The sequence below is a fragment of the Cygnus olor genome, chromosome 7, assembly GCF_009769625.2.
Source record: "Cygnus olor isolate bCygOlo1 chromosome 7, bCygOlo1.pri.v2, whole genome shotgun sequence".
NCBI lineage: Eukaryota > Metazoa > Chordata > Aves > Anseriformes > Anatidae > Cygnus > Cygnus olor.
Window position 1 is genome coordinate 22544518 of NC_049175.1, and position 24674 is coordinate 22569191.

At 37.4% G+C, this 24674-nt stretch overlaps 1 protein-coding gene across 1 annotated transcript in view; it reads right to left on the reverse strand.

Moving 5' to 3' along the window:
- Positions 1–23294, reverse strand: part of KNDC1 (kinase non-catalytic C-lobe domain containing 1) — a 59720-nt gene extending 36426 nt beyond the window's left edge. The window contains exons 1-5 of the mRNA XM_040563946.1: positions 23004–23294; positions 18391–18589; positions 15562–15620; positions 1906–2052; positions 151–268 (exon numbers count right to left, since the gene is read on the reverse strand). Coding sequence (XP_040419880.1) covers positions 151–268; positions 1906–2052; positions 15562–15620; positions 18391–18589; positions 23004–23108 — 628 coding nt within the window. The 5' untranslated portion in view covers positions 23109–23294. The remainder of the gene's footprint in view (positions 1–150; positions 269–1905; positions 2053–15561; positions 15621–18390; positions 18590–23003) is intronic.
- Between the last annotated feature and the right edge of the window lie 1380 nt (positions 23295–24674).

A 24674-nucleotide genomic window follows, 5' to 3' on the forward strand; every position in this document is an offset into this window, starting at 1 on the left:
AAGAGTTGTGCATTTCCTGCCCCCACCCCCAATCCATAAATATTTAACAACTTTTTGATATCCAGAAAGGAACCTGTAACAGGAAAGGTATACACAGTATTTTCAGATGTCACAGTCTAAAATTCTAGACTAAGTACATTTTAAGTTTACCTTGAGAAGCACCAAATGATTCAATTGAAAGAACCCTTCTTCCAACAGCAGACAGGCTTCGACAAATATTACTTGATGAAGCAATCTTCAGTTTTTCTTCACATAATGACAAAATACTCTAGAGAAAATTAGTGTTAAATACTTATTTAATAATGAATAGATATGTGAATTTTGAGTAAAGTGAATCATGTTAACTCACACAGTACATCTGAAATTATAAGATGCTACACTGGAGGTCTTTCTTGCACAGTTCATTATACTGTACATTTCTATTATGCAGTTGAATTCATTTATCATTTTAACCATGGGCTATCATGAAATTATTTAATACAGTTCAAGTTCTAGCCTACAGTTAGAACACACTGAGAACAACTGATAAAAATTAATCATCTTAAATGTCATTTCACGAATAATATATTGCAAACATAAAAAGCTAGTATGGATTATTTTCAAGCAGCTAATGGTTCACTTGAGTCGAGCAGTATGATAAATATTTCTAATCACCAAAAATACATTAAAAGTAAGTCCTGAATCTTTTAAAAATTACTGAGAAACAAATATCTAGAAAGCATTACTCTGTTAGCAAAAGCAGTCATCATCAGATCACAAGAAGAAACAGCATTACATTAGGATCTCTAATCTGTAGCTTGGCATCATTTAATGACAAACACTGATATCAGTCAGTCTACAGACTTTTACATACATTTAACAGCTTGTCACTATGGGCAGGAAGTAGAAGAGAACTCTTTCTAAATGCATCATACTTTGTCCTCGTCAGCTATAACCTATGATGAGACCTTATACAGCTCTAAGGAGCTGGTCTTAATTCCCCATTAACCTTCTTCACTGCTCTTCTGCTGTTGTAAGTGGAAGAAGAAAAATAACTGTTGGTTCACAGATCAGACTGAGGAAGGACAGGAAAAAGTGAGACAGGTATCCAGCCACGCTAGAGCCTAGTGAAATGCCTAGAAAACTCTATGGGTCAGCCCTTAAAATAGCTCCCACCACTCCATCTGCCCAAGAAAGAGTCCAGTGGAAAAGGAACTTAAAAAGGACAGATAACTGCAAAGCAACCTTTATATATACCCTAGGCCGGCCTTGATCCACTCCATTTTCGGTTAGTGTGAGTAGTCAGCAATAGCTTTCAGGGATTACAGACCAATTGCTACACAATCATAGCTTTCCCGACTATGATAAGAAAAAGTACACAAATAGAAATACAGCAGGCTACATGTTAGGAACGGTCTCCTGTCTGGGCAGCCCTCAACCAGGGAGTGAGGTATTATTTGCTTTACAGAAATGAACTTTTTCATCCTTCTACTGCAGCACTCCTTCTTGCAAAGTATTCATTAGGTGTGCTATACCATTTAAAATATACACTACCATCTCAGAAGGAAAATAATATAATACTATTCTGAAGTAGAAAAACTGAAGCCAAGAAAAGTGACATTTGAACAGTTGTTATACTCCGTAAATTAAAAATTAAGTGGGAAGAAACAGATAATGAAAAAATTTTGATCCACAAGTGCTGCACCCAGTCTTCTTAAAAATGGAAACACCATAATCCATTTACTTCTGATATTGAAGTTGTATTTCCACTAGATTAGCAAGAGAAAAGAGATTCTGCTGAGTATGGGAAAATTTCAGCTTTGCTGTAAAATCAGAGCATATTATATATAAATAATATCTCTATCAACAATTACACATGTACAAGCTTTTTTTTTTTTAATGGAAAGCTACGGAAGGCTGTTTTACCTCAATATCTGGCCTATTTTCAGGATTCTCTTCTTGCATTTGTTCCAGTAGAGTATGCAGATCTTGCCCAAATTCAGATTCCATCTCAGGTTCTACTATATATTCAATTGCTGCTTTCAATGTTGCACCCAGAGAATAGATGTGTGCCTGCATTAAGTTTAAAAAAAGACATTGAATATGTTACTAATTATCTCTCCAAAAGAGCTCTGAGAACACAAGGGGTACAGCTTACATTGCTTTCATTTTTAACTTACCAGGTAACAGTTTACTGGAAAGGTAGTTTAGTTTAAAGGATCAAGAGGAACAAAACAGGGTTTCAGTACTGCTTTGGAGAATATGCTCGTTACCAACATAAAGAAATAATACTGTGGTCCAGCTAGAACCTTTATTCTTCCTTACCAGGAACCAGTATTAAAATTGTTCATCAGCTACATTTATATATAAAATCGACCTCTCTGTGTGCCTGTCTGTCTGTAAGTAGTATTTAAGTTCGAAGCATGCTGGGAGACTGAAGTGGCATTTCTGTTAACAGGAAAAATGTTTGACAAAAAACTTCATATATAACAGTATTTTAAGAGTGCCATCAAGCATAAAGAAAGCAAGCAGAAATAATACACCATATTATTTAACAAGTTTTAAGAAATACTCCGATATTTTCAGGGCTAACCAAAAGTTAAAGCAGATTTATGAGGGAGTTGTCCAAATCTCTCTTGAACAGACAGGCATGGGAGATCAACCACCTCACAAGGAAGCCTGTTCCAGCATTTGACCATCCTCACAGTAAAGAAATTTTTCCTAACATCCAATCTGATCCTTTCCTGGTGAAGCTTTGTGCCATTCCCATGTGTCCCATCATCAGTTCCCATGCAGCAGAAACCGGCACCTCCTTCTGCTCTTCCCCTCCTCAGGAAGTTATAGAGAGCAGCTAAGTCACCTCTAAGCCTTCTTTTCTCCAGACTAGATAACCCAAGTGTCCTCAGCCTGTCCTTGTAGGACATGCCTTTCAGCCCTTCTTCCAGATTTGTTACCTTCCTCTGGATGCTTTCAAGTACCTGAACATCCTTTTTTCTATTGCGCACGATACCGCGCACAGTAACCTAGGTGAGGTTGCACCAACACTAAATACAGCAGGAGAATCACCTCGTTTGACCAGCTGGCTATATTGTGTTTAATGCATCCTAAAATGCTGTTTGCCTTCTTGGCTGCCAGGGCACACTGCTGACTCATGTTGAGCCTGCTGTCAACCAGCCCCCCCAGATCCCTTTCTGCTGAGCTGCTCTCTACCACCTTGCCTTCCAGAAATTCACATATCAGACGTGTTATAAAAAGAACAGAGGAACAGATATGTTGTTTCAACATATGGCATTATTCACATAAAAATAGCATCCCGTTTTACTTTTATTAAGGTATTCATGAGTTAAAGAAGTTTTCCAACTTAAAAGTTAAGCCTCGTATCTAAAGTGAAACAATGAGAAAATGAGTTTGTGATCATCCACTAGGTGGGGTGTTCCACAAGTTTCTGCATCAAATCTGCTGCTTCCACTTACCACACTGTTTAAGAAGAAAATTTTGCTTTCTGGGAAAGGAGAGCAAGATGATAAATGCAATAAATAAAGCAAATCCACAAGTAGAAAATATCTAATGCTCACTAGAAGTGACTGTTCTCAGCAAAAAAAAAAAAAAAAAAATCTCAGTCTAAATATTTTTAGCGTGTTAAGAAATGTTGAAAATGAATACGAAAGGGCAGCAAACAACTTCCTTTCCCCTGGAAGACAACAAAAGTAAGCACTATATTAGAAGTGACAAATTTTAATTATTCAAGAGTGGTGTCATGCCACTTAACCCTCCCATGCCTGCTAAGTGAAGGTTTCTTCCTTAGTTGAGAGGGTGGGGGAGCAGGGGAAAAGTCTTCAACCCTGCTAAGGAGAATTGCTTATGAATCATAGAAACTGTTATGTTATGGGGTAAGAATATTACATTTCCAGAAGCTGATAATTAAAATGCATTTCGAGAAGAATCCGAAAGGAAGACAAACAACAAAACACCAAACACACACCTCTCTTCACAATTCCTACAGAGACTTTCAAGATAAAAGACTATATCTGACTTGTAACAGAAGATACCTGGGCCATACTGGCAAGACTGCACTACTCTATCAACTTGAAGAAGAGTGTGAAGAAAGGGAGGAAGTTATATTAGAAAATCAGATCTCCAGATCTGGTTGTAGGAGTACACTTACACTTAGCTCAAAGTAACAAAAATCATATATAAAATCATCACCGTATGCATTAATGGGAAAGTCATTGTGGAAATAATGTACACTTAAAGCAAAATGGCAACAGAAAGAAGAGTCACAGATATGAGTTGAGGTCCTGAAAATCATCTTCTCAGCAACAGGCTAATGGAGCTCATATGATGGAAAAGATTTGATGGTGATAATCATACATGTGGCTTCATATAGTTTGAATAGTAGGTGTATTCTAATACAGAGTGTTTTCTAAGACACAAAGGTGTAGCAAGACTCAAAAGTAATAAAACAAAAAACAGATAAAAATTCAAAAAGGTAAAGATGCTACATATATAAAATCTTCAGGCTAAGGGTGAGGACATCTTCTGCCATCATGTTAGAATTTTATATTATGAGTGAACTACATTCAAAAAGGCTTCTGTCAATTCCAATCAAAAGTTATTTAGATTGCTACATGCTATTTTATGACCACTACAGGAAGTGAACTCAGAGAATAATAATGATCCATTCTCATTTTAAAAATCTGCAAATCAAAAGATCACGAGAGGAAGCAAAAGCTCCAAGCCTACACACACAGTGTGACAGAGGCACTGTTGTATTACTGCTTGGCAGGACTCAAGAGCTAAGCTTCTATAGGAACTCAGACTTGCAGACAAACAATGCAGAAAAAAAGCTGACAAAAGAGCTTTTGAATAGCTACTGCATGAGCATTTAGGATATTGCAATTATGAATGTCCATTTACATTTTGTATTGAAATTTCACTGAATTCAGAAATTTAGGTCATCAACAGAGAAAGAAAGACCATAATAGAATTAATACTTGCTGTAAAATATTTTTGACTAAATGATAAGCTAATGGAAAATAATAAAATAATTCTTGGCTTTGACATTGATATATGACCCTTACTTTACCTTGCACCATTTTTTTTTTTTCCATTTTATTGAGATTGCTGTCACAGTTCAAATCATTTAAGGGTTCCATAAGTGAAAGCTTCAGTGTTGTTATAAATCTCAAAGTCTTACAAACAAATTCAAGCTAATGCTTAAAATTACTACTAGGAGAAAGCATTTCATATTTACTTATGTCTTTTTCAATATGCCAACTCACTCTAAAACATGTTTTATGCAAAAGGAAGTCAGACAATAATATTCCTCAGCAACAAAATGAAAGGGAAATAGGCCTATTATCTTTTTAATACTTTTCTTCATTACAAAACTCTTTTCTGCATAAACTGTATACTGGAAGGTGCAGTATTTAATATTAGCATTTTGTTCGTTTAGCACTTTGGATGTGCAGATAATTAGTCTGCAGAATGTCTTAGAAGTGCTAAACCAGTATACTACTCACAAAACATACACTCTATCTTGAATTGGCAGCAAATGCTGCAAAAATAACATTTTAAACCAATGCTATACTTGCAATTTATCCCTTTTAACTGTAGTTGCTACCTAGTCTTACCTGAAAAAGTTATTCTCCAAAAGATTTCAGAAAACTGGACAACAAAATGAGATTACAGGCCAGATTCTTCTCAAATAAACTGCTCACCAACTGAGAGTAGCATTTATTCCACATCTCAAATTGCCTTTTTATTGACCTAACAACTAACTAAACACTTTCATGTTTTAATATGTTCTTAAGCAAATGTTAGGTAATCAGTTTATGTTGCAAAAACACAAATAAGACTTTGCTGATGCAATCATCTAAAAAACAATGCTACAACTTGAGGAGAAATGATCCAATCAAAATCTAAATGCACTTATCACATACTATGACTGAATTTATTTATTAGTATTTTTACTACATTTTACTATGCTTTTATTTCTTGTGATCTCTAGTTATGTCATTCATTTTGAACTGGGGAAACCTTATTTAGTACATCACCCTAATCTCACTGTTTTGTAGTTGAGGGCTTCTTTTCTGTTATGGTTCAGAAAAAGACATTTCCTCCATAAATTTGTCTAAACTTTATCCACACATAGTAATTTTGCACTCTGGTTTTACTGTGAAAATTTCTGAAAATACAAAGAAGTAATTCCTCATGTTTATTTTTAAATCTACCTATGTTCATCTCATTGTTGCCACTCACTTTTCAATTTATGAGGGCTGGCAAATAATCTGTCTGCTGCGGTGGAAGACTTCACAGATTTCTAGCATAAAACTGTCCCTCAGGGAATCCTCTTCCAGGCTTAAGAATATTACTGTAAGTAATTACTTCTTTTATGAATGCTGTTTTACCATCTGGTCTTAGAAATTTATTTTACTGCTAGTTTCATCAATATGGTCAATAGTCTATTTAACTGAAACTGTGATTTAAGCAAAAGTTTTGATAGTTCGCTATGAAGAAGAATTGCGGTTAGAACCTTTCTTCGAATCATTCTTTTACACCTTTGTCCATCTGCTGACTTACAGACTCTGTGCAGCATTCCTGTGTTTAATAGTTTTTTTTTTTTAATGACTTCTGTTCAGTTTTATTTTTTGTCCCACCTTGTTCCATTTTCTTCTCCTTCAACTTACCAGAGTTTACAGTTCTTGCTAATTTATTTATTTTTTTTAGGATTTTAATTAAGGATTTTTAAAGCATACCTTTTGACTTGCTTCTAATCACCTCCTTAGGTTGCCATATACAAGCCACTTTTCAGGTCTTTTGAGGTCTTCTTTGATAGGAGGTTTTTTTTTTTTTTTTTTTTTTAATTTTTTGAAAAGCATAATAGCTTTTTAAAAGTATAATGTAAGCTTTAAAAAGCTTACAGTAGTCTCCATGTTACCTGCAAGCATGTTATTTTAACAACTGTTTTGGTTTTCTATATGGCTATATAAAACAGGTGGCTGTTGTCCACAGACTAAGCTTCCAGTATCTATAGCAGTGATGGGTTTGAAAAATAATACTGTCAGTCCAGAGCTACACTCAGAGGAAAATATAAACTTTTCAACTGGACCTCAAAGTTTCAAGAGGCTGCTACTCTACCTGCTGTAGTGAAGACTGAGATATATCTTGAGCTACTGTCAGTGACTGTTGTAAACATCCATTTCACTTTAAGAAGTCACACAAAGATGAACAAACACAGTAGCTGACAAATTTTGAACCAGGCTACATTCACGAAATTACTCTTGTATTTGTAGGGTGATGATGTAAATTAAGAACGTGTTTCTTATGCTTCCATCCCAGCTTCAGCCTCCTTTAATCACAAAGACCAGCACCCTAACCCGGATGAATAGTACTTCAATTGGCTACTTTCCTGCAGGACTGCAGAAGTGTAATAATGACATGCAAGAAAAAGCATTACAGTAAAACTTTGGAGACCTGAGAGGTTATATAGCAAAAGCTACAGACGTTTATCTTTAAAGCTTCTTAAACAATGAGATTTCTTAAACTCCTTTTGAAATTCTGAGTTTCACATATCACAGTTCTCCTTATGATTTATCAGCCATTAACCTCTTTAAGTTACCTGCCATAGATAATTCGTTTGCCATTTTACTAAACTAACACAATTTATTCCCTGTAGGCATAAAAACAAGAAAACCTGGGAAATTGTTATATGCATGCTGAGCAGACTACTTCCATCTTCTCTCAACTGCAAAAATACAAGATTTATTTTCATTGTATGGCAATGTCATTTGTAGCTATTGAAGTTTTGTTTAAACAATTATATTCTTTTTTATCTTAAACTTAAGAGAAACTGCTTACTGGTAAAATCTGTCACTGAGCTGAGTGATCCATTCACACAATGCCCTATCGCTGTATGCTTATTCCACGTTTTGGAGCTAAATAACTGAAGGAGAATACCTCCAGTTAAGAGCACTACAAGCCAATAAACTTGAACAATTGCCCAGTTCCCCTATCACACCATGAACTGACACCAGGATTCTGACACAAAGTAGTTGTTACTGTACAGTAACCAGTTTGTTGTTCTTTGAAGTAATAATCTGAATAGATTCTTTCTAATTTTCTAGGAGGAATAAAAATCTCTGATGAACTGCAGATGCAAAGAACTGTCCAAACACTTCTGAACTTACTCTACCATATAATATCTTGGGAGAAAACATTCAAAGAACATCACTGCCTCTGACCTCAGACCTTGTTTATTCCCTTAAAACAAGGACTTTCACACAACAGTTGTAGGTGACAGAAATGGCAAATGAGTAGGTAGCACTCATAGTATGTCAGGAAAGTAAACAGAGGAGGATACACAGGGAGATTTTTTTTTTTTTTTGAAGTTTCATAGGGGAATGTTTTCTGCAGAATCAAACCTTGCTCTTTCTTGTCTATTAGACAAGATGTATAGAACTGATGTATAACATGATATGACTTGAACTGTACAGCCTGCACACATGCAAAGAAATTTACATTGGAAGTGTAACATGTATACTGCACTCACAGGCTTCTTCTTCCAAAATGACAAACTGATTAAATCAGCATCCCTAAGTGAAGTGGCAACATATGTTGCCTAATGACAACATACAGTAGTTGAGATAAAGGAGCACCTGACTTTAGTAACTTGGTGAAAGGGCTCAGATGTTCAAGAATCCTGAAGCAAATATATACTAACAGGTTTAAACAAAACCTGCTCCAGTAGTCACCTGAGAAAGTCTAAGCCACTCGCAACGCACTTTCCAGGAGACAAGATCCTTAACTTTAAATGTATGTTCTCAGTTGCTCTTTGAAATGCTGTAATTAAGGAAAATGATGTGTAGGTGGAAACCTTTTGTCATAATCCTTAAGGCTCTGTTAACTAAATTGAAAGCAGCGTAATGAGATAACTATGACCATTCAACTCATAGTGAAGACTGAAGTAGTCTCAAAATTTCATCTGGAGATTATGAAACCACCTCTTCTGCCATCTAATTCTAAATCAAGCAGTTTTTGAACTTTTCAGAAAGAAGGTATTTATGAATGTTCTCATACCCTGGTGAAATGACATATATACAAATGGTTAAAAATTTTATATTTCCTGGAACAATGACAAATATTTAGTCTCCAGACACTAGCAATTATCATGGACCTTTGTTTATGACCCAAATAACCATGTAAAACAGACATAAAATTCCTGTGAGACATATTTTGACATCAAGTAATGACAAGGAATAGTTTTGGAGGTCTTGTTGCCTTTAAGGACTCAGGCTTATATTTCAAAAGGATTATAAAAGTGTGCTAAAGAGTAAATTATGGAAATAAGTGGTAAGTGCAATAGAAAGTTAAGTTATTGCTGATAGTAAGGCCATTATAATGAGGTCTCCCCTGAGCCTTCTCTTATAGATAGATTAGCTTTAATAATGCCCACTTATAAGAACCTAATAAAGTAAAGAAGAAACAAAGTACTGCTCATTTTCATTGAGCAGGGCATCTATACACTCCATTATTTTTCTTCTGAGGGCATTTTTCTGCCTATGAGAGAGACTTCTACTGATGAAAATAAAACTCTAAAAAGTTGCATTTCAGATTTAGAGACAATAGGCTCAAAAAGCCTGTTAGAAAAGGCCGCTATGACAATTTTGCAAGCTCAACTTAAAAACTAACCAACAAGCTGTATTTTTTTTGGGGGGGTAATCAAGTTATACATTTTAAGGGATTCTATATATAACACCAACAAAAAAAGACAGCTGTCAAAAAAAATCCTGTTGGTCTCATATTCCTTCATTTGGTTGGCTCTTTGTGTAAAGCAACTAAAGGGTAATATTTGTTCGTCACAAAGTTCCTGACTTTTCCTCAATTGGGCCAATGATGCAAAAGCAAGAGCAGGAAGATTTCATTTTCTCTTCTATAGCACAGCAGAAGCCCAGGTAACCAAATGAAAGTAATTTATTTTTGTCACTGAAGGAAAAGACAGCTTTAAATAACACTCAGAAAAGAGAATGGTTTAGACTACAGGAGGAGAAGAGTTACCATTTGCTGATGAGAAGCCTTTCTGCTGTTATGAAGAATTAGTCTCCAAAGGAGGCTACATGAGACTAAAGGAAGTAGAATGCAATAAAAAGTGCACAAGCTGTTTCAAAAGACTTATTTCCCCATCAGATAAAAACAAAGCCAAAATACCCTCCAGAAGAATAGGTAAAAAAGTCTTTTTTCTCCCCTCCCAGAGCTAAAGAAAGAACAGAACAGTAGTGATAATTTCATAGCATTCAAAGCCACTGCTTTAAAAGGCCAGGGAAGTGGCAAAAGCAAGACTTCCTTTATACCTTCTGCTATTCTGATTTGTTGGAAAGAATGCTTTATAATTTAGAGAAGGACCAACAGCTGAGACCAGAGCAGTAATGATCGGCTATTGAGAAATACTACAGTACCAAACTGTCAGCTCAGTTTTCTTTAGTAGGACTGACATATATATCCTGAACCTTTTTTTTTTTTTTTTATCTACTCCCTACACCAGTAGGTTTCATTTGGCATTTCAACCATGCGTTTATATGCTTATAAGAATACTTATACAGTAGATAATACAACTGCCTTTTCACATTTCATAGGAATAAGACACATCAATCTTAATTATTTTTCAAAACCAAAACAAAATACTTAGCTTATCTTTCCTATTTGAATTAGTTATACCAGTTTGCATAATTGTCTTTTGTTTACTTTAAAGGTTGTTGAAACACTCGAAGGGTGTGGTTTTTGGTTTTTTTTTTTGGACTAAATCACCTATAATCCACTGAGAACTGCAAGTCAACAGCTGTCAGATTCTAGCAGAGACTGGCAGTGTTCAGCCTTTTCTAGTTCTGATTCTCTCCCAGCTGAGAGATCAGCATGCCCCATTCTTGCTATGATAGCAGAAAGCAACAAGTTCTAGATGAGAAAACAGAACTGTGAACTTCACTTTCTTGCCATTCTCTATCCCATATTTTCCCCTTCCCCCTTCAAGACAGTATTCAACTCCATATCATTTTGTCAGTTCTTTCATCCCTGAAAAACTTTAATCCTTCTGCACACCGAGTTTTCAGAACTACTGTATTTTATCACCTCTAAATAATGGAAGAAGTCATTAAACAGGAGCATTATCCAGTCTGCTTTAGATATAAAAAACGACAAATGATTGAAAATTCACTGATTTCTGATAGAGGTTCACTAGAACAAGCAAAATTGAATAGCCATATTATTAAAAAGATTATAAATGCAAGTTCACACATGGCAGACATTAGTCCTTCATCTAACTGAAAGCTCATGTCTTAGAAATGTGGGGTTATGCATCAATGAACCTCTATGTCAGACTCAATGGCAGTTTTGTGATACAGACAAATAGCTATTTGAAACTGGTTTGAGACAGCCGATGTTTTTAACCTGAGGCAAACTTCTATCGTAGTGATAGTGATGGAACTAAGGCTATTAATGAACTCACCAATATTTAACTATTCCTGTTGTGGTGCCTTCCATTGGTCAAACTTCACAAGTCTAGCACTGTACTGCCCAGGGCAAAAAAAAAAAAAAAACAACCAACCCATTTTCATTACAAAAAGTTTGATTAAAGAAAAAGCTTTTTTATTTAGGAATCAAGACTCAGTATTAGTTTATACTGAAGCTGAATCATTTGCTAAGCATAGAGTATTGCCAATTTCAAAAGAAACCTCAAATATGTATTTTGCATCTCAGTCTCTTCATGCTTTTCTAAAAAAAGAAAACAACCTCATTTCATACTGCTCTCTACAGCAACACACTAGTAGAGCATTACGTAATGTGAGGCTAGCCCTTTATACTCAGATGTTTATTTCTAGCTGACTTAGCTCAAGGTTCAGAGAAAACAAAAAAAGTAGTCAGTATTTGCTATAGAAAATCAGAGGAGAAGCAGAAAACAGATTTTTCCATCTTTGTAGTCAAATAACAGCTTCAGTCACCACAACATTTTTGCCAAACCCAACCACATCGCATACCTGCATATGCATTAGTAATAAAAATGAAAAAGATACTAAAATGTACTGTAGAGAAATCTACCTCTTCTTGGAGTTAGAGTATGGATTGTAACTCTAAAGTTTATCTCCTAGGAAATGAAGAAACATTTATCTAGTTTTTCCTTCTATTTCCCTCCCTCTTTGCATCATCAACCCTTAACAGCACAGTTACTGGGGCACAACTTTAATAGCAACAGTACGTAACGTTATAGCACAGTTAGAGGAAAAGAATTAAAATGAACTTCTTAACATCATTCTCTCTAAACAGTCGTTTCTGGTGTCAGGTATAGAATAGACAAGTCCTTGAAGAGCTAGTTTTTACCTTCCTACTATTAATGGTAACTGAAGTTGGTGTTATTATTCCCCCTTGACAAACAGAGAGCAGGTCAGGAAAAAAGTGCAAGTCTAAAACAAACCATGTGAAATTAATCACTTTTCAGTCCTGTGCATTGGCCTTTGGACCAAGCTTCAGATCGCTTGCTATTCAAAATTCTCACAAGAAACTGAAATTTTTAATTGTGTTGTTTCAGGCACTAGGACAGCAATGCATTTCAATTTGTTTCCTGTGTGTGCTTATGAGTACCAGCTAAGTTTAGTAACTAATTAGACTGGAGTCACAATTCCATTAGAGGTCTGGATCAGTAATTCACAAAGGAGGAAACAAAACATCTCTTGTTGAAAAAACTGTAGCTTTATTTAAAGGATTTTTTTTTAAGAGTTTGAAGAGGAAGAAGTCATCCAGTAGCTATACAAACCCCATTGTACACTTCCATTTTTTAATCCACAAAATAGGTCATGCTCAAATCTAGTAAAACCTCTGGCTGACAAGTATTTTAAATCTGCTGAGCTTTTGACACCAGAGTAACAGCTATCAAAGACCACAACAAAAATAATCAGTAGTTCCAATACTCATTTCTTCTCTTTATATTGAAATTGAACAGTTTCAATATAAACACTACTTTCCATTGGTCTCAACAAAGCATACCAAACAGCTGCAGAAACGATCCTTCAACAAAGTACAACTAAGCAAGGTCATTACCAAGGAAGGAGCAAGCAGTAACACAAAAGATTTCATGCCTCTATAAAAAGTCCAGCTTATTGGCATAGTACAAAGAATCTTATAATACCAAGAAAGCACAAGTGCCCAGAGTTTCCTCAGAGAGGTGCATTTAGATGTCAGTGGTATTCCACTATTGCATAATAGAAGGTTACAACTAGGGGTGAGGGTATAGGCAGAAGTATCAATACCTTTGAAAAACAGAAGAACTTGAAGTATTAGTAGCAAGAAAAAAATAACTTGGAAAGACTATGATATTTTATAATATTGTAGAACTGGTGACATAAGGATTAACCTACTGGAGGTCTTAGAAGCTGCAAAAGCAAGTTGAGGTCAATGTGGATCCCTGACAAAATCTGATCAAGTGCTTATATGTTTAAAAGTGAACCAAAATCTACAAGCAGCTATAGGTAAAGCTTTGAAACTTCCATGAATGTTCAGAATCCCCCAGCTGTCTGACAAGAGGCACCCAAATTCCAGAGTAAAACAATACACCTCCTGCCTCAAAGGGAAAAGCACTGGCTTTTCAGTCTTGTGCATTGCACTAGCTTGGTCAATGGGAAACAGCTGAGGCAACAGGACAGTCCTGTAGCACTGGTCTTCTGCTTTGCAAGGCTCCCCAACTTGCTAGGTAAAGAAATACAGCAAGTGGACAGAAATCAGTGTACCCAGCCCTTATCCCATTTCACCACAGACAAGAATAAGGTTGTCACTGCTCCTCTTCCATTTAAGTACATACCTTCATGTACTTTCATCAACCTTTGCAAAGAAAGTAAGAGTCAATGTTCAGAGCCACTCCTGACTCAAACTGCCTTCCTTGACTGTGTAATTGTTGTTTGTGCTGTGCTTGATATTAGGATTCACTGAGGCTTAACAGGCTTGTAAGAACTGCCGTAAGAGAAAATTTTAAAAATAGAAAATGAATCTGTATGCAGATGAATTTTGCCCAAGAGGAATACAGTGGCCTTGTATATCAGACAGAACTAAAGTTTCAGGTCTTTTTGTATTCCTACAGTCTTCCCAAATTCCCATTTCACTTTGTCCTTAGTCTTAGAATCTATTTCAGTGCATCTATTTGCTCTACGCGTTATCAGAGTTCAGCAACTCCTAGATGCAGAGAAAGGGGGGAAAAAACGCAGGTTTTCCAGAGGAGTAAATAACTCGACAAATCTTTTAAGTATCTTTGTCTCAAGTCTTAGAGACCTGTTGAGAGACAATGCATGGAGAACATATTTTCCCCAGAAGCTTTTAACTGCAGCTTCAGAAGTACAACAAAAACAAAGAAACAAAGAAATAGTCACCTTTGGGTCACTTTAGAACTTGTTTTCCTCAATCACATCTGAATATAAAGACTACTGCATTTTCTATGTTTACATATAATGCTGGTTCCCTCCTAAAAACCCTCCCTGACCAACTCCCCAGTCCCAGACGACTCAAGAAAAAAAAACAAAAGAAAACACAACCACAACAAAACAAAACACACCAGCTTGGAAATGGGGCAGGAAATTGAGTGCAAAAAAAATCAAATTCAAAATTCAATAATTGACCTATATGACTACATTAATAAAAGCACAGCAACAGGAAAAATGTCACATCCCTAAACTTCAAAGACTTTGCTACTCCATATTCTATGATACTATTTCTCCTCTCCCTTGCCTTATCACTCATCATACTTGCAGTACTACACAATTCCAAGGTTCACTTACCCTTTTTCCCCTTAGGCAACACAGAGGATTATAAAAGTGACTATGAAGAAGAAAATTATGAAAAGTAGAAGGTTTGTGTGTTGAACAATGAAGAAGCAGACTAACTTCTATACTTTGAATGACAATAATTCAAATGCTTTAATTAGCAACATATTCTATCTAAAAATACATGCCAGGAAAAATAATGTATTAAAAAAGCATAGATACTAAGCAAGTAAGCATTCTTGCAGTATGCAATGAGATGGTTGACTTGGGAGGCTAATGAATTAGTATAAACAATTTAAATCTAATTTAATTTAACAATGTAGAGCATTTGTGCATTGCAAAGCAACAGATAGTCATTTGTTTCTTCATTAAATCAAAGATAATATCGTTGATTACCCTTCCATGAATTATTTTACCGAAGAGGATAGCAAATAAATTTTATATTTAATCATAAAAGTTCATGGCTAGTCCGCAAACAGGCAAATGTAACCAGTGAAGGATACCAGTGAACGTAATATAAACCAGCTGTGGTTTAAGACAACATGTTATACAGTAAAAATAGTTTCTCAGATTTTAACAGTCAGTGAACAAGTGTTTTTACAGAAAATTAATATTTAAAGTTTACTTTTTATTTCTATAAAACACACACCATGTTCCTAAAACAGCACAACTTACTATTCATAATCTTTAAATGTGTTAGGATTGTACATTGAGAATGCCGAGCATTTGGTACTATGGAAATACTAAAGGTGATCAAACCCCACTATTTTACAGAAATTTATGAACTTGCCTCAAAAGTGTTACCGGTGATATCAAATTCTGGTGGAACAAAGGCACCCTCTGGATCATCTTTGAAAGGAAAAGGAAATGTATTAGATTAGAAATTAATAATTGTATATTAAAAAAAATACTAATTTAATGATGCAAATTTTAAGGCACATTCTTATCTGATATGAAAGAAACTGTATTTAGCAGTATTTTGGTTCACTCATATCCGATCTACAGAGAACTTGTCATTCATGTTTCTAGTACCGTAAGTAAAATAAAATGCCATTTTCAAACTGCCTGTCAGAAGACACTATACTTTTTCCTACTAAGATAAAAAAGCAGACAACACCCCCAAAGGAATACGTTTACCACACCTAACCACATCTTGCATGTCTTCAGACCTTTACGCTTGGAACAAGTTACCAGCTTGTGTGGCTCAGCTGTGGCTTGCAAGTTTGGTTTGGTTAACAGGACACTTCCATTTGCTAGTTTCTAATGCAAACCTGTGAAATGAGGGTTCAAGCAGCAAAAAGCGATCTGAACAGCTAATTGCCTTCTTTTCTATGGGCCAACTCAGAACCGTGTGTGTGTCTGTGTTAATTGCATTAACAGTTGGACGAAACATCCCCCATTTGTGTGCTGCCTAGCAGAGAACTTAGCTACTACAGCAGTCACTGCTGACTGAAGAGACAGATGGAAGAAACTTCTTAAGAGAAACTGATGTTACACGCATGCTTGGACGCAGCAGCAATGTCCACACACTATGTGGACGTCACATGAACCCAGTCAAGAACACTAAGGGATTAAAAAAGTGCCTGACTGAAAACAACTGTGTCTGTATTTTAGAAGTAAAATGCAAAACTCACATTGTGAAGACAGTAAACTCAGAAATATGGTAGAGGACTTGTTCTATATATTTATATATTACAGCTACCTTTTTCCCCTTCTTTCCAGGGAACAGTTTAAAGGCTGTACAACTATACAGTTTTTAATCACCAGTAAAGCTCACCGTATTCTTTTGATATAAAGTTTAAAACAGAAATTTGTCTGATTTGAATAGACAAGATATCAGAGCCCTTGGCAGAATGTGCTATTGGATGTTTGTCGCTTTCCTTAGCGCCACAGAAACTGCAGGAAGCAGAACTCTGCAAAAGCAGAGGTAACAGGCTACTCATTTTCTTGTGCAGGCAAGCAAGTCCAGAGGTTATCATTTTCTTCTGGAAAATGAAATGCATAAGCAGCAACTATGAGGAAGTAAAAAAGACAACTTCCAGAAGGGCCTATCTAGCAAACTGTAATCATAACAAGATTGGAGGGAAAGGGGAAGAGAAAAAGCCAAGGGCATGGGGGAGGATGAGAATAGAATATACACAATTTTTTGCATTCCTAGGAAAAACACAACTTTCTTTAAACAGAACTAATGAAAAGTCAGAGACTAACATGACTTCAGAGAACAAAATTTTTGTACGTCATTTGCTTTGCATAGGAATTCTCATAATCTCACATATTTTAAATACTCGAATAGGGCAAATTCCTGGATCAATTGTTTGCCAGCCATTCAATTAAACTAAAACATTGACGAAGGAATTGATTTTTTTCCTCCTTTCCATGCTGCAAACAAAAAATCTTAGATTAGCGTGTTTTTCACTCATTATATTTACCCCCTTCAACAAGTCTTTTTTATGCCCTTATGAATACAAAGCCTACCCCTCCACCAAATTTCAAGTTATGACGAGCTCTTTAAACTAAAGGAAATTAATTCCATGCTACCCTTTTAATGTGGAACTAAAAGTTGACTCAAATATATTTGAGTAATCTAACTGCAACACAAATACCACAATAATTATGTAAAAATCTTTATCTTTATGAACAGTATTTTGTTGTATGCTCACTTGAAATACAATATCTAACTCTAAAGAATGTAACTAATATTCATGTTGCAAAGTTATCCTATCCCTTTTTTCTAATGTGATCTAGTTTTTTTTACTAAAAGAATAAACACTTAGATTTAAAAATAAGATTAAAGAAAACATAATAAATACCTGAATAGAGTACGTATGGTCTAGAGCAGTTCTTCTAACTGCAAGCTGGCATAATTTTAAAAAGACTACAAAATAAGACTTCTTTTGTTTGTTTGTTTCACAGCATTCCTACTAGCAGGCTCAAGACAAAGATGTTTGAGATGGGTCATGTGAAATTTGAAAAACAATATGGGCTTTTTTTTGGCTACACCAAAATCAGAAGTCCTGTTTGAAGTTAAGCCTTTTCCCCCCCTTAATTAATCTCTTACCATAACTGAGGATCTTACATGCTACTGCATAATGCTATTTATCACATTAAAATCATTCCTCAGTCACTCACTAACCTTGTTGAATCTAAAATCATAACTTAAAAATATTCCTCATTCAAGAGAATTTTTCCTTTCTAGCAGCAAACATCACTAAAATTCCCCATCCTCTATGTCCACAACTATCAAGATACACTGAATGTCAGATTGTTCCAGAAATACAACACAACCATGAAATGAAAAGAACCGGAAGAGGCAAAACCAAGAATGTGTTTTGCAAAAGTAAAGACATGGGCACACAGATACGGTAACACATAACCAGCGTTCAAAATGCAAATACTGGATACATCTTTTAAAAGAACTGGGAATAGTCTTCTAATCAAGCTCATAAAAGCCTATCAATCACAAAACTAGGCATATAATTTCATACTATATTAACCCATCTTTTTTTTTTTTTTAATTTTAATTACATGTCTTAAGAATAAAATGTAATGCTTTACTACAGCCCCTCAGAATGAGTTTCCATAGTTTTAAAACAAATTGCCTGGAAACACAAATACTTACCACTGAGTTGTTCCATGAAGCATACATTGCCATTGGTGTTAAAAGCCAGTGTGTCAGGAGTGATGCAGAGTGTCTGGAAGATTGCAGAATGGGCAATGCTCTTCAGAGAATGGCAACACTCCAGGCAGATTGCCCAAATATCTTGCTCGGTAAGACAGCTATCCCGCAGTGACAAAATATCAGCAAGGGACACATTCTCCTGCCAAGACACGAATTCATAAATTACTCCGCATTTCATGACATTACTTTGCGTATCATAGATTACATTTGACACAATTGGCTACAAGTAATGTTTCCAGCAACTTCTCAGACTTTCTAGGACACCAATTAACACCCTGAGAACACAAAGCCCTTGATGCTGCTCTTACAGTTCGTCTCTAAGAGGCATACTTAACCTGAACAAAGGTACCACAGTATGTTAACATCAAAAACGGACTTACTAAGGGAGTTACACAAACACCGCATCAAAGTTAGGGTAACACACCATTCAGAGGTAAAAGCAGAGAGACTAAATCAAAACATTTTGTTTAACCCATGTCTCCCTTAAGTTCTCCCAAGTGCCCTTGGATAAACTACTTTCAAATTCTCTTCACAGCCATTTTCTCAAACAGTGAACAAGTACCCTCTAAACTGGCCTGTCTTAAAAATGATGCTGTTGTGAAGAATAGTGGTGTAGACCGTTTAATAAAGCCTCAAAAGTCAAAATTCCTGTAGGAAAAGTGTTCTTTGACTTAAAATATAAACATTTTAGTTGTCCTAGAATTCTCCATTACTCCCAATGTTCTTGTGATCAAAACAGTATACAGACTTAGTTTCTAAATTACTACCTGAAACTGCACCTCAGCTTCCTTTGACCATTTCATTACAGCAAGGCTATAAAAAGTTTGTTTCAAAAAAAAAAAAGTGCAGCTCAAATGTAGCTATTCTGGTCAAGACATTCAGAAATAATGCTTTGCTAAAGCAGCTGGACATTTTTTGTCCATTTTTAGAATACTAATACATTACCTGTAGCTACAGAATTAAAGTTTCCATGCACTTAAAGGCATGACAAAAGCATACGAACAACCAAAACGCCAATTCCATCAGTAAAGAAAAATAAGCAAACAGAAAAATGGAAATATCTACAGAAGCTACTTAGTACCAAACCTACACCATTATTAGCTATAAGTTATTTCTCATTAATTTGTAAATAGCAATTAAGATTAAAGACTACACTTCTGAATGATAAGTATACCTTGAATTGAAGACATAAATGCTCATTACTCAGAACACAGAAAAACTCTCTCTTTGTCAGCAAAATAGCACATGAGATATTTTACAGCTCTGAAATGGAAACTGAGTTGTAGTTGTTTAAAGTTTTTAATCCTGGGGAGGAAACTTGAAAAATACAGCTATAACTTAATTTATGTACCTCATTACTGGACAATATCAATAAAATCTGTATTACCATTTACAGATAGGGAAACAGTTTGTTGGCATGTCTTTTGGACAATGAAGTACTACATTCACCACATCTTTTAAACAAAAGCCAATCCTTAGTCCAAAATTTTGGGTTTTTAGTCTAAAGTATAATATTTAATATTTATTGGGGGGGGGAGAACAGGTAAGAAATAAATCATGCTTACTATTATTTGGGAACCTTAACTTCTAGATTCAATACTGTAATTTTTGCCAGCCTAGAGGTGGATTGATTCACTAATGGCAGTTATTACCACAGTGCCTTCAAGCACTAATCACAGACCCTCAACCCGCAGAGTTCAGTCCTACATAACAAAGAACAGCAGAAACCCATGCAGCTCAGGTACGTGAGAAAACAGATCTCATTTTCTCTGTGCTGTGCTCAGAACCTTACATGCAACGCTGCCATAAGATTTTGAGGATAGATGAGAAAACTTTGCACATCTTTATGGGGAACCTCTGTCAAGCATGAAGGCAGCACAGAGGTTCTTATATCTGAAAACATAAACACATGACAAGGAGCTGGACCACAAGTCATAAGTCTTTGAAGCTGATCAAGCTGATAGGATGAGGATAGGCTTGGGACAGGATGACAAACTGCTTATTATAACTTCAGGGAAAAAAAAAATCTGTGATCAAAGCAATGAACCAGTAATTATTAATTTTTAATATTTCTAGGATCATCCAAGCTGGATACCTAGGTGACATGATGGCATTTGCCAAAACTGCAATGAATGTTTCATTAATCAAGATGCAAAAACATGAGTCTCAGCTGTGTATAGGGACAAGAAATGCTTAATTTAGAGATATTATAATAAATACGTAACAACTGCAAACTTTAAGACAGCCTCAATGTCAAGCTGCAGTCACAGTCAGGACTTGATAGAATTCCTTTTGAGTCAAGCTTTGAGGTTGAGCTCTAGAGCTGATACTGATCACCAGTAGTGATATCTGTAGTTTAAACATACAAAACCACCTTTGCTTTGGGGATACTTGGGGACTAAATGAAAGATGATGATCTCATGTCAAACAAATTTATCTTCCAGGGAAAGAGAAAGTTAGGTAAAACAAAACGAAGCAATAAAGAAAGCTGAGCTCACGTTCAGTAGCTTTCATCAACAATGGATGTATGGGTGAAGATTAGAAAAAAAATAACAAACCAAAAAACAAAGCAAAACAACAACAACAAAAAGGCCAACAACCACTCAAGAAACCTTCCTCCTTCCAAGGAGGAAGGTTTCAGGACATGAAGTTATTTATTTTATGGAAACTGTGTATTTCTCAAATGGCCACACTATCTTGATCTAAAGCTGCTATTGCAGCAAAGCAACACCTTTTTAGAGAATGAGGGACTGAAAATACTGATACATGTATTTGCTTTAAGAGCATAACACAGCACTTTCTGGCAAGCTGGAGCTTCTGGAAAGCCATGACTGCAACATTTTGGTCCACTGAAGATTTACAGGAAAACTAGACTCTTTGTTACATAGAGACAGAAGCCTTCCTCACTTGTCTCACGATCAGCAAAAGATACCTGAAAAAGCCATTTACTGTATAATAACTAGGAAAAGTTAGCTGTTCAGACAATATTTTAATTACTCCCTTTAGATTTCAGTTTGCCCTTGTATTTTCTTCAAAAAGTATAAAACACGGTTTAGTAGTATATGTAATTAAGCAAAGAAAAGAGGAAGAGAAAAATTAATCGGCCACAGACAGCTTCTTAAAAAAAAAAAATTAAAATGAAACATCAAAGAGTTTTAGACCAAGAAAGTCCTGGTAAACAAATATATTTTAAATACACCATTACCCTCTATTTCCTATTCATTTGCTCAGGCAGCATCCAGCTTCACATGTTGGCTGCTGTAAGCCACATACATCAGACACCGGCCTCACCACATAAGGCAATGAGAAGCACAGGCTCCACTCAGTGACTAAGCATCTAAGAAGTAGGTACCTCAGCATTCACAGCTTTCTGGCATCTTTTTGTCAACATAGTTCACACAAACTTCAAAACAATCTATTCCAGAGTCATGGATAATACGGCAAACATCATTCACTACATTCATCAGATTTGAAGAAGGTCATGTTCGATCTCTCAACAAGAATATTGAAAATATTCCTGTGCCTGGAGTAATTAAACAGAAGGGGCTGGTGGGAATCTATAATCAAAGTATATGTTAAGCAGGTGAGAGAAATGGGCTCAAGTCTTCCTCCTACAGAAGGAAGATTTGATCCTCAGCCTCCTCCCATCCTGAGCAAATACTCAGTATTTGTATTAAAGTATCTAAGCTGATGTATAAAGAGGAGGCCACTGCCACCTGCCTTCTATATTTTGCACGGGCCAGTCTGAGAGGGCCTACTACACTGAGTACTACAGATGATGAAGGAAGAGTACCCATTTGACTAATAAAAATGAACTCTGGATCAAGACTAGAAAAGTCAGTTAATACCAGAAGGGTGAAACTGCTGAGATGCCTTATGGAGGTTGGAAGGGACTTCTCATTTTCAAATACCTCTAAATCCTGATTCAGCTGGGGTTCTTGAAACATCAAATAAGCAAGATTACAAGGGCTGGTCTGGGGAAGAAACAACTCACATACGGTTCTCCAAACTTTGACTTCAGAGTTTACACAACTTACCATTTCATCCAAACATTCACTGAGGGGTAACACATCATTGTGGAAGCAAGCAGGAGCAAAAAAAGCAAGCGCAAAACCAAACACATCCAGATAAATTTGATTACAGAACCAGGTTTAGCTACAGGTTACTTGGCAAAATAAAGATTTAACATCTTTTTTACTCCTGACAAAGGCCTTTTTACACAGGGCAATAAGAAATGGCTCTATGAATATCAAGCTGGTGGCCACTGGAAATACTTTTGCCCATATAAAAAATTACCCTTTATTATGTACTATAAGGAAACACTTCACAACTGCAGAGCTATCCCACAGCCACAACAGGAATTACGAGGCACCCCATCCTGGGGGACCATGACTTTGCCGTTGTATGCAGAAGGTGGATGGGGATGGGGATGGACCAAGCCCAGCTGGGCTCACTGGGCAGGAGGGAGCCACGATGGGCACAGCAGCACCAAAAGCCGTGTCTGCGGCGCCCCCGGCCCTGCCATGGGGCTGCCCCCACCCTGCCGCACTCACCTCGTCCTCCAGCAGCGTCGGCAGAGGCTCGAAGTCGTAGCAGGTCACCTCCTCCTCCTCCTCCTCCTCATAAAACCCATCCTCCGCAGCGCCCACGGCCTCCATTCCGCCCGGGGAGGGAGCAGAGGCTTCACCTCCTCAGCCCCAGCCGCGCGCCCAGAGCACGGCCCCCGCCGTGGCACATCCCCACGCCCGCCTGCGGGCTGCCCCCAGCGGCGACCCCCACGGCGGCGCCGCGCCCGCCCGCCCGCTTTAACCCCTTCTCCTCCCGGCGGGGCCCGGCCGCGGGGCGCCCCCTGCCTCTCCCGGCGGCCTGCTGCCGCCGCCCGCCTAAGCCCTTGGCTGGGGCAGCGCTGCCATGGCAACGCGGCCCGCCGCCGCCTCACTGCGGCGGCTCCCGCCCCTCCTGCGGCGGCGCCCGCCTCGCCCTCCGCCCCGCTGCGGCCCGGGGTGACACTAGGGACCGGCCGCCGATGCCAGAGCCCCGTCCTCCGCGGTTGCGACGAGCTCCCGGAGACAGGGCGGCGGCGTTGCGGTGGGCCCTGAGGGGCGCGCCCGCCGCAGTGCCCGCTGCGGCCGCCCGGGGCGAGCGGGTGCCGGGGCCGGTCCCCGGAGGGAGGGCGAGGGGCCGGGGCGACGGCGTTGCCTGGCGGCCGGGGTGTTTACAGCCAGTGTGGCCTTGGAGTTTCCTCCGCCGAGCGGTTTCCTCGCTTCACGGGCGCCTCGGCCGTGCTGAAGGCCCTGCGTGCCCCTCGTGCCTCGCATCCCCCCCTCACCGGCGGCTAAATAAATGGGATTTTTCAAACTGATCATCGACTTTATTTTCATTAGACCTGACATTTATTTGCTTTCCACAGGACTTAGAGGACCTACAGTAACTCTATGAATACTCCCATTGAAATTGAAGCTTCACGATCAAGATTTCCCTCCAAAGTACCCCATGTGCAAGTGCATGTTTTTGTTTCAAGTAACCCCTATTGTAAACCACAAATGGTATCATGTAAGCAGCACATAGCCAGTCCCATTTCTGTGTGGGAAGAGGAATCCAGCAATCTGTAAGACAGGTCTGCGTGTGCTCCGTCAGCAGCAGAACCCTGATTTAGCCTTGGCCACACTGTGATCTCGCTTCTCCGTTGTGACCAGCAAGGCAGACAGAGAAAAGGGACTGTTTTCTTCTGTAATTAAGTTTCACAATTATGGGTACATGGAAAATAACAGTACCATTTTCATTATTCTTGTTTCTTGTATTCGTATAATTTTATGTCAAAATAGAGTATGTTAATGGATTAATCTGTGCACAGTGTATCAAAGCAAGGGTTTTGTATTCTATCTTGAATGTAATACTCTTGAAAAGATTAATACTCTATTAAACTATACATTAACAAACACTGAAGCTAACAAAAATACTTTGATTAACTGCGCCATAAAAGTCATCCTGCAGCAGTTGTAAGATTTCACCCAATCAAATATTAATTGGATACATTCCATGGTTACCGCATGCTACTTAGAAAAAAAAAACAACAAACAAAAACAAAAAACAACACAACAAACCCAAGTAGATTGGAATCTTCCATGTATACATTGTCTTCTTCTAACATGTTGAAATAAATTGATGTGGACGAAATGTTCCTTATGATTACAAAAGTCTGTAATGTATATATATATTTAAAA